The sequence below is a fragment of the Echinops telfairi genome, unplaced genomic scaffold, assembly GCF_000313985.2.
Source record: "Echinops telfairi isolate 266 unplaced genomic scaffold, ASM31398v2 ScPeMD7_22;HRSCAF=79, whole genome shotgun sequence".
NCBI classification, from domain to species: domain Eukaryota; kingdom Metazoa; phylum Chordata; class Mammalia; order Afrosoricida; family Tenrecidae; genus Echinops; species Echinops telfairi.
In genome coordinates this window covers 6,632,407-6,642,160 of record NW_022103919.1, presented here as the reverse complement: position 1 = coordinate 6,642,160, position 9,754 = coordinate 6,632,407, and the positions used below count along the sequence as shown (strand labels likewise).

At 61.9% G+C, this 9,754-nt stretch overlaps 2 protein-coding genes across 12 annotated transcripts in view; one reads left to right on the top strand and one right to left on the bottom strand.

Annotated features, from left to right (window-relative positions):
* The first annotated feature begins 769 nt into the window (after positions 1-769).
* UCK1 (uridine-cytidine kinase 1) lies at positions 770-6,364 on the top strand. Of its 6 annotated transcripts, none has more exons than XM_045288540.1 (7): positions 770-853; positions 1,553-1,712; positions 2,841-2,937; positions 3,119-3,261; positions 3,353-3,447; positions 4,790-4,901; positions 5,224-6,364. In XM_045288540.1, the coding sequence occupies exons 2-7, from the start codon at positions 1,574-1,576 to the stop codon at positions 5,403-5,405; spliced, it is 768 nt and encodes a 255-aa protein (XP_045144475.1). In that variant the 5' UTR covers positions 770-853; positions 1,553-1,573; the 3' UTR covers positions 5,406-6,364. The 6 variants fall into 6 exon arrangements, with proteins under 6 accessions (XP_045144475.1, XP_004713300.1, XP_045144474.1 ...); XM_004713243.2 differs by lacking the exon at positions 770-853 and adding an exon at positions 1,040-1,154 and having other exon boundaries at positions 4,853-4,901; XM_045288539.1 differs by lacking the exon at positions 770-853 and adding an exon at positions 1,040-1,154.
* Positions 6,356-9,754, bottom strand: part of POMT1 (protein O-mannosyltransferase 1) — a 15,777-nt gene continuing 12,378 nt past the window's right edge. For all 6 annotated transcript variants that reach the window (XM_004713245.2, XM_045288537.1, XM_045288535.1 and 3 more), the window contains 5 exons: positions 9,582-9,679; positions 8,966-9,079; positions 8,191-8,317; positions 7,448-7,625; positions 6,356-7,025 (listed from right to left, as the gene is read on the bottom strand). In XM_004713245.2, coding sequence (XP_004713302.1) covers positions 6,851-7,025; positions 7,448-7,625; positions 8,191-8,317; positions 8,966-9,079; positions 9,582-9,679 — 692 coding nt within the window. In that variant the 3' untranslated portion in view covers positions 6,356-6,850. The remainder of the gene's footprint in view (positions 7,026-7,447; positions 7,626-8,190; positions 8,318-8,965; positions 9,080-9,581; positions 9,680-9,754) is intronic.

Genomic DNA, 9,754 nt, shown 5'->3' with positions numbered 1-9,754 from the left:
CTCTGCTTAGCCAAGGTCGGCACAGTGGTTACAGGATGGGCTGCTAACCCCAAGGTCATTAGTTTGAAACCACCAGCCGCCACTCTGCAGGAGAAATGTAGTCTGGGAAGCCCATAGGTGTGGCCACTCTCAGTAGGAATCGATTCGATGGCAGTGAATTTATTTGCTTTTGGTTACAGGGCTAAAGGTTAGCCTTGGTCTGCTAACTGCAAGGTCAGCAGTTTGAAACCACCAGCAGATCTGAGAGAGAAAGAGGAGGCTTTCTACTCCCATAAAGAGTTAAAGATCTCAGAAACCCACAGGGGCAGTTCTACCCTGTCCTGTAGGGTCGCCAGGAGTCGGAATCCACTGGACGGCAGTGAGTTTGGGGGATTTTTTTTCAACAGGGCTCAGGATGCCGGAGTCTTGTCCCACCTTCCTCCTGGCATCTCCTAAGCCCGCGGTAGCCCCGCCCTGCCGTGGGACCTGCATGTTACTTTCCCTGCACATTTCAGCATCATAAAATATTCCTGCCTGCAAGCCTCCCGATGCATTAGGTCTCGACACATTGGGAAATCTTATGTTTTGAATCCATCCGTACTTGCACTGCGGGTACAGGCGGAGAGAATGACGTGGGCTCTGCCTTCCGGGTGCCCACAGCGCACCCAGTGCGAGTACGGTCGTCTTGGGGTGTTTGTGCAGAAGGTCAAGGGAGCCTCGCAGCTGCTCCAGGAGGCGAGTTCAAGGCCGTTCGCTGGAGGCGCGGGTAGAGGGATGCCCTTCCTAGGCCTGAGCGTCCGAGTCTTAAGTCTTTCGCGGCAACTGGAGGATGCTTGCGCTTTCCTGCAAACGAAGGACACACAAGCGCTGCTAGGTAAGCCAAGTCTGCGGATCCCAGACCCAGCCGGGTCTCACGCATGCGCGGCGCCGCGGACTACAATTCCCGGCCTGCCCCGCGCGCGCCGCGCCGCCAGCGCCCCGGAAGTGGTAGTCGCCGGGGTCGTCGCCGACTCTGGCGGGAGGGGCGGGCCGGCGGGCAGGTCTGGGGAAGGGGCGGTGAGCCGGGAACCCGATGCGGGAAAGCGGATTCGGAGATGGCCTCGGCTGGAGGAGGCGAGTGTGCGGCCGCCGCGCCGGAAGCCGACCGGCCTCACCAACGGCCCTTCCTGATCGGGGTGAGCGGCGGCACAGCGAGCGGGAAGGTAAGGGGCCCGCCGCAGCCTGCAGGGGAGACCCTGCGCCCTGGGGCCGGGCTGCCCCCTAGGCCTGGCAGCGTCGAGGAGCGGAGGGGCCGCGCGGCGGTGGAGCAGGGCCGGCCTGGGGTGCATGCAGGCAGGAAGCGGGGCGCTTGCCTCCGGAGACGTCGCCAGTCGGGCCCCCTCGGGTCCCCCGGGCCCTGCTACCACCTGCCCCGCGGCCCGCCCGCCCATCCCGGCCTGCCTCCTGGGTGGCGGCGGCCAACGGCTTCGGGGGCGGTTAGGGTCCGCGCCGGCGGCAGCCTGGCTGTCCTGCAGAAGGGAGCGCGGGCAGGCCGAGAGGTAAGGGGCCGGCATCCCGTTTCTCCACCCTGCAGTCGACCGTGTGCGAGAAGATCATGGAGTTGCTGGGGCAGAACGAAGTAGACCACCGGCAGCGCAAGTTGGTCATCTTAAGCCAAGACAGGTTCTATAAGGTCCTGACTGCCGAACAGAAGGCGAAGGCCTTGAAGGGACAGTACAATTTCGACCACCCAGGTAGTTGGGGAGACCCTGGCCGTGGGGAGGAGTACGTGCGGGCTGACGCCCCGAGTGCGATCCCAGCAGACTGTTGCTCTGGTCCGGGGTGGGAAGAGGGTGCTGTCCCCCAGCTAGAGAGCTGGCGTTTCCCAACCAGCCTGCACTTAGGAGGATTTTGCCGCACACCCTGGGCCATAGGTGGCCCCTGACTGGGGTCCTGTGAGGGCCCACTGGACCTCGGTGCTCTCAAACCTGGAACACCAGTCTGTTGCGGCAAAGTCGGTTCCAGCTCTTAGTGACCACACCGGATGGCGAGTGTGCCCCGGGTTAGACTGCCATCTCTTCTTCGCAGAGCCACTGGCGGGGTAACACTGGGGCTCTACCACTGTGCCACCGGACTTTCCCAAACTTCCCCACCATCCCTCTCCCCACCTGCTGCTTTTACGGTCCTTTGCAAACCATTGTCTTGGGGCCTAGGGCCCAAGTCCTCAGGCCGGTGGGTGCCTGCTTGCTCTAAGGCGATGCTGACTTATCGGGGTCCTCTCAGCAGAGTAGAACTACCCCTGTGGGTTTCCAAGAGGGCACATCTTTACCGGAGTAGACAGCCTCATCTTGCTCCCACGGAGTGCCCGGTAGTTTGAGCAGCCACTGCGCCCCTCTGGGCTCCTTTGGTTGTGGCAGTGGTGGACTGAAGCCCCCTGTCTTGGTCTGGTCAGAGGGCCCAGTGAAGAGGAGGTGCTGGGTAGTTGAGGGAGGAGCCAGGCTGCCCCAGCCATGACTAGATCTCGGGATAGTTCCTTTGCCCTTTGCCGCCCCCGGGCATGAGAACAGGACTTGGGAAGTAGCAGACCTGTGGCTACCCCCCAAGGGGAGGCTCTGACCTTACCCCACACCCACCCAGCTCTGGCTGACACCCTCCTGGACAAAAGGGGGAGCTGCCCTGAGAAGTCACCCCAACCAAGGCGAGGACAGGAAGAATAAGGTCGTCCTCTGGTTGCCAGGACTTGGGAGGCCCTGTTGCCACCAGACATACTTGGTAGGGGCGGCAGTCAGGTGCAGTGCTGGCTCTTGGCTGACCCACAGCGGGACGCGCGGAGTCCTGGCACACGTGGCAGCTGGGTGGTCGTGCTTTTGCCATCTCTGCAGATGCGTTTGATAACGACTTGATGCACCAGACGCTGAAAAGCATCGTAGAGGGCAAAACCGTGGAGGTCCCCACCTATGATTTTGTGACCCACTCCAGGTAAGTGAAGCGGTGGCTTCTGGGATGACTGAGGGAATGGACCAGGCGTCCAGGGTCCTACAGGAGGCCCTGCCCCCACCCGGGTTTCTGAAAGCTCATCCTGACCCCCCCTCCCTGCCTAGGAGACTGCCCCAGCAGGCCCTCAGTCCCCAGCAGCGTCCACTTCTTTGCCCCCCTGCAGGTTACTGGAGACGACGGTGGTCTACCCAGCCGATGTGGTTCTCTTTGAGGGCATCCTGGTCTTCTACAGCCAGGAGATCCGGGACATGTTCCACCTGCGCCTCTTTGTGGACACCGACTCGGACGTGCGGCTGTCCCGGCGAGGTGAGGCAGGCGGCCGGGGTCTCTTCGACACCCCCCACCCCACCTGCCCCAGACTAGGCCTGAGGCCTGTCACCTGGCTCCTGTCTCTCAGTTCTTCGGGACGTGCAGCGGGGGAGGGACCTGGAGCAGATTCTGACCCAGTACACCACCTTTGTCAAGCCAGCCTTTGAGGAGTTCTGCCTGCCGGTAACCTCCCCCCCCTCCCTGGTTCACCTCCTTCCTCAAGTCAAGGCCCTGTCCCCAAAGGCCCTGCCCTTGCTGTTCCCTCCGGCTAAAGCCCCCTCCTCGCTCCCCAGGTCTGCATTGGCTGCTTCTCTTCTCCCACGTCCCCTCCCCAGCTTCTCTGCCTGCTTAATAGTTTCTGCAGAGTGTCACGTCATGGGACATAGTGGGCTTTTGCCTTGGCCCAAGGCCCCTGCTGCCCCACTTCAGGAGAGTAGATTTCATGAGGCCAGCAAGTCCTGTCAGCTGACGGCCAGAACCCATGTCTGGGACGTGTTGGGTGCCGTGGAGTTGGTAGGACAGCACAGAATGACCCCACAGGGGAGGCAGGGGCTGCTGTCTTTGTCCCCGGAGCAGACCTCCCCCTCCTCCTCCTGTGGACTTTTGGTTAGCAGCTGCGCCATAAGGCTCCTTGTGCTTAGCGACTGACCACCTGGGACCCGGTTCTCCAAGCTACACCTGGTGGGTCCTCTCAGGCCCGGTTGGCGGGGAGATGAGAGGAAGAGACGGGCTTCCATCTTAAGTTCTAACTGGAGGACAAGTTTTGCTTCAGAAAGATAAGACTCAATAATGCGGAGGCGCCAGTAGCAGGAAAAGGAATGAGGAAAAGCAGTTACCCTTTACTCGTGCGAACGTGAGACCCCGGGACTGCCTCGGAAGCTTCTGGGCCCTAACTCGACAGGAGCAGCAGTTAGTCTTTTGCTTGCAGAAAGGCATGCGGCAAGTTGGTAGCTCATAAAACTGTGGGCCCCAAATCTTAGACGGTGACCCACGTGACGGAGAGTGCCGTCTCTGGAGACTCGGGCGGGGGCCTCTTGCCCTCCCCTCCCCATGGAGCCACTTGTGGAGTCCCAGTAACCCCAAGTGGGAAACCTCTCCCTGCCCTCACTTCGCAGCCAGAGCCCCTGGCAGTCGGGTGGCTGGCTGGCTGGCTGAGAGCAGGCGGCCGGGTGGTCTTTCCCAGGAGGGTCACGAGGGTGGCCAGATGAGTGTGGCTGTGCCCTGCCGGCTTCCTGAGCTCCCTCCCCAACTCCAGGGGAGGGTGCCAGCACCGTGGCCCAGACAGCAGCCTGACTGGTGTCCACGGAGAAAAGCAAGAGCCGGAAGCCCGAGGTGGACGTGGGGTAGAAGCGCGCCCGTGGGGGTGGGGGTAGGGGGGATTGCTGCCTCGGCTGGCTTTGCATCCTTTCCCTTCCTTGGTCACTGACTCCAGACCTGGGGACAAGGACCTCTGCTTGCTGTCACCCTCTGCCAGCCTTGGGCGTCACTAGCACCCTGGGCCACCCCTACCCTCCCAACCCCACAGAGCCTGGACTCACTCGTGTCACGTGGGCTGGGGCCCTCACAGGAACCTCCTCTTGCCTTGCAGACGAAGAAATATGCCGATGTGATCATCCCTCGAGGGGTGGACAACATGGGTAAGCGCAGGCGGAGCAGCAAGTGCATTTACTGTCAAGATGGGGACAGTGGCTCCACATTGATTGCCCTTGGAAACGACTTTGGCCCTTGTTCCTTAACAAGGAACCTTGCTGGCAGAGTGGGTAGAGGTCAGCCGTTTGAACGAGGGAGCAAGATGAGATGGAGCCTGTAGCCTGGCAGCCTTAAAACCCCTATGGAGCAGTTGGGCCCTGATCCTATAGGTGCTGAGGGGTGGCCACTTCAGGGCATAGCTGTAGGGGGAGCCAAGGGCAGGAATGGGGGGAGTAGCACACAGGCCCCTCCCGTCTGTCTTTGCCGCAGTTGCCATCAACCTGATTGTGCAGCACATCCAGGACATCCTGAATGGTGACATCTGCAAGTGGCACCGAGCAGGGTCCAACGGGCGGAGCTGCAAGAGGACATTTTCTGAGCCTGGGGACCACCCGGGGGTGCTGACCTCTGGCAAACGGTCCCACTTGGAGTCCAGCAGCAGACCCCACTGAGGAGCCAGAGCCTGTGGCCCCCTCAGCCTCCTGGGCAGGCCCCTCCTGTAGACTGTGTATAGCTGGGGTTCAGAGATGCCTACCTGCCCCCCAAATATTGGCCACCATTTCTTCCTTCCACGTTACAGGGGGGTGTCACCCAGAGGTGGTGGCAAGGCATCCTGGGGCGCACACCTACCTCCTCGTGCTTATTAAGGAGTTTCCACATCTCTAGGCCTCTGAGCAGTGCCCCAGAATGCGCGGTACGCCCAGTCAGCTTGCCTCCGCAAGGAAGGAGTGTAAGGCACGTGGTTTTGTACACATGGAAACAGCTGCCGGGCAGGCACCTCCGGCAGTGAGGGCGAGGTGCCCCGCAAGACCCAGTGAGCGCACAAGCAGGAAGCACCGAACCCAGAGTTTGAGGAGCTACCACCGGATGTTCTCGATTGTCTTCTACCCCTCACCGCCACGCTGTGTAACCATCAGCTCCGTCTCCGGACTCCTCCGGGGGTGAGCCAGGGTGACACAGGTGAGCCAGGGCGACATGGGGCTGAAAAGCCCAACAGCCTGAGCCCACCTCGTGGTGGCTTCAAAGCCAGCTGGGAGGGGCGGTGTGCACCGCAGACAGCAGCCCCGCAAGGCCAAGGCCACCGGGGCCCAAGGTGCTGTTCCTGGCACAGCTTGGCCAAGGGACTGGCTAGGTAGTAGAGGTTGGAGCAAGTGCCCTGCACACATCACACCACAGTCGCCCATGGGTGGGATCTTCTGATAACCCTCTTCCCCCCCCAACCCACACACACACATTCAGCCAGCTGCAAAGGCACTTTTGATCTTTCAGCGTGCCGGCTCCTTACATGGGACGTGGCATTGCTCAGTTCACTGGGGGCTGGTTTCTGAGCGAGCTCGCTACATAGGAACTCTGTCAAACTCATCGTGCCCTTTTGGAGCGCGAATCAAATAAACACCAAACGTTAATGCTACTCTGTCCCTTTTTTAATGGCGTGAAATAAAAGTGGACTCCACAGAAAACGTGGACCTTGAGGGGTGGGTTTCAATGCCAGCTAGGATGCCAGGCCACCCTCCAGCCTGCTACAGGGTTTCTCTGGCCAACAAGAAGCCGACTGACTAGCTGACCCTTCCAGGCCACACTGAAAGCACATGCTGGGACTCCACCCCGCAAAGGGGCACCTGCTGGGGGGGACTGGGTGGGTGGGGCTCCAGAGGCCTCTCCACCTCCAGCTTCCTCAGGGAGGGAGGTCCAGGTTAGCCACTGCACACAGCTCTGCGGGTGTCTTCGGTCGGGGTCTCTGGGGGCCCGGCTCCACGATCTGGAGTGCACAGATGCCGAGGGTCTCAGGAATGCAACCGTAAGACGTGCGCACACAGGAGCTTCCTGTCCACGGCTGCCGGCTGCAGCCAGAGGCCGGCTGCAGGTTTGAGGTCTTGTTGGCCATGCCCTTGTTCTGTTAGTACTTCCGGATCAAGATGTCCCAGCTGTCTTTCCAGCGCAGGGCCCGGAGTTCACTCGGTGAGAGTGACGTGTCCCCGTACGTCAGCGGGCGCAGGGTGCTAAACACGTGGCACGCGGAGGAGTACCATGCCACCACCAGGGCACTGAAGACGCTCCTCTGCAGCTGAGACCTGTGGGCCGCAGGGTCTGGGCAGTGAGGAAGGCAGAGCCTCTGCCTGTGGACCCCCCTCCATTCCCCTCCCCCCATAGCCCTCCCTCCACACGGTCACAGCCCGCTTGGCAGCACTGAGCACGGCCCTCCCCTCGCTTGCCTACCACATCTCCATAGCCTGCCCCTACCAGGCAGGAGGTGCCACAATACTGTCCCCAACCCTAGCTTGGCCACATCCCATTCCTCCTGAAATGCTGCAGGGGCTCCCGGCTGCCAATGAAGTCCCTGCCCCTTTCTCCGGCCCTCCGGCTCCTGCCCCCAGCTGTCTTCTGATGCCCACCTTGTTTCACTGGGGTTCTGTGGAACTTCCGGTGCCTCTGAGTGCAGTGGCGTATGGCCCCAGCCCCCTCCCTGAGCGCACACTTGGCTTGCGGGGTGTACCTGCACAGGTGGTCGCCCACGTGCTGCAGGACCACGGGGAGCAGGATGATCTGGAAAGTGAGCGCCGGCAGATAGTGGTAGAGGAAGAGCGTTTTCTCCATCAGGAAGAAAGGGAGGTAGTTCACCGCCCAGCCCCCGCAGCACAGGCTCCCGGCCAGCACCCAGCGCAGCCAGTCATCTGCCGGGAGACGGGGAGCCTTGGGGCAGCCAGCCCAATGACACACAGTCTTGGTTCTGGTCTTACCGCCCCCCCTTCCTAGGCTCACTGCGCTACGGAACTCTCCAGCAGTCCCTCCCAGGCCCTAGGGATCCCTGTCCTTGTCCGGAGAAGCTCTGTCCCAGGTGGCCGGGCCCCAGTCTCCAGCCTCGAAGGGTTTTAGGAGCTGTGTGTGGCGCCAACTGAGAGGAGGGACTGGGTCCCCAAGCCAGAGCGCTGTGAGGACCAGCACCCCCCTGCCAGCCCCCCGGCTGGTCCAGGCCCATGTGGAACCCGGCCTCCATTGGATGTCTCCTTCTGCCTCGAAGTGGCTGTCAGCGGGCTTCTGCTAGCCCCGCAGCGCCCATGAGCGTGCCGGCTGGCTGTGCTGCGTGGGGAAGCCTGGCGACCTCAGGGAGGCCGCTCCCTGCGGGGTCCCTTGTGTGACAGGGCTGTCTCAAGTGTGTTCACAGCCACCCAAAGCTCAAGGAACTCGTGCGCCACCAGGAAGAGGAGCCCGGACGCCACCAGCGCCAGCTGTGCTGACCCTCAGGGAGGTCGCAGGCGTTTCTCCGCCGCCGGAGCAGGTACCACAGGAAGAGCAGGGCGTAGGTCACCGTTGCGAGGCTGGCCGAGGCCCAGATGACGACGTTGCCCAGCAGGTGGATCTGCGCCTGCAGCACAGGAGGCTGTCACCCAGCTGCCCGCCGGTCACGCGGGGTGACGCCGGACGACAGGGAAGAAGTGGGTACAGCCTGGCATCAGGTCCCCCTGGGCACCAACGAGGACGTAGCTAGCTCCCAGTGAGACCCTCATTTAGAGAAGGCCGAGGCAGCAGCACGGATCTCAGCAACAGGAATGGCTGGGCTCTCTCCGCTGGGCAAGAGGCTAACAGATGGAAGCCTCTGTGGTCCAAACCCACCAGCTGCCATGGGAGAAAGCCTGTCAAGCCCTGTTAAGATTCCCAAGGCTTGGAAACCCTCTACAGGGTCGCTATGGATCAGAGTGGGCTTGACAGCAGTGAGCTGTTGGGGTGGGGGTGTGTGTGTGGGTGTGGGGTGTCTGTCTCTCTCTCTCAGCACGGAACACTGCCCTCCTAACAGCACAGTAAAGCCCAGCTTCCTCGGCCCAGCCAGCACTGGGCTACAGGCCCTGGCACTGGGCTGGAGCACTGAGCGTGCACTGCCCAACCGCCGAAGAGGGAAGCCCAGCCCAGGCTCTGGATCCAGGAGGCTTGGAGACCAGTGGGGCTTTCTAGGGTGCCAGGGCCCACCCCAGTGTGCAAAGGAGGGTGCTCTGGCAGGAGGAGAGCCCCCACTCACGCTGCTCTTGGGGTGCAGCCAGTAGGCGATGTTGGTGTCCAGCGTGACCCACTCGAGCGGGGTGGAGCTGTACTTGTGCTCCGAGTCGTCAGTCCGCAGAGTCAGCATCCGCCACTGGGAGAGAGCCAGGGCCTGGACTCACTGACGGCCGGGCGTCTGGACTCACAGACGGCCAGGCGTCTGGACTCACAGAGGGCCAGGTGTCTGGACTCACACACGGCCAGGCGCCTTCAGCACAGTGTAGTCCAAGGCCTAACAGCCCACGCTGGTCCTTTCCTGGACTTGGGTCACACAGAAGCCACGTGATGTCTGGCTGTGGCCACCCCACCCAGTGGGCCTGTCACCTCCCCCGTCTGTGAATGAACGGCATGTTCCCTGAGGTCACGCTCGATTCAGGGCTCTGACTTGCTCTGGGACTCTATGCTGCTGAGTGAGGAGGCCCCTCGGACTTGAACTGAGGGCCGTCGCTCCACCATGCTAAGGTAGAACCTCTTCAGTTCCTGACTCTGGCTTGAGAGGCTGCAAGTGTGTGGCCAGGACCTCTGCAGACCCCAGTGCCCTGTGAAGCAGCCAGTCCCGGTGAGCAGAACCAGGCCTCCCCCCGTCGGCGTGTCACCTGCAGTTCCGAGAACCTGGCCATGAAGCTGAGGTTTCTGTTGACGTCGACCTGGATGGGGGAGTGCAGCTCCAGCTCCCTCTCCCTCTGCTCCTGGCCTGAGGACACAGACGGGTCCGGTGAGCTCGGAGCCTCCCCGACTTTCAGGCCACCCACAGCCCCTCTGCATTAAA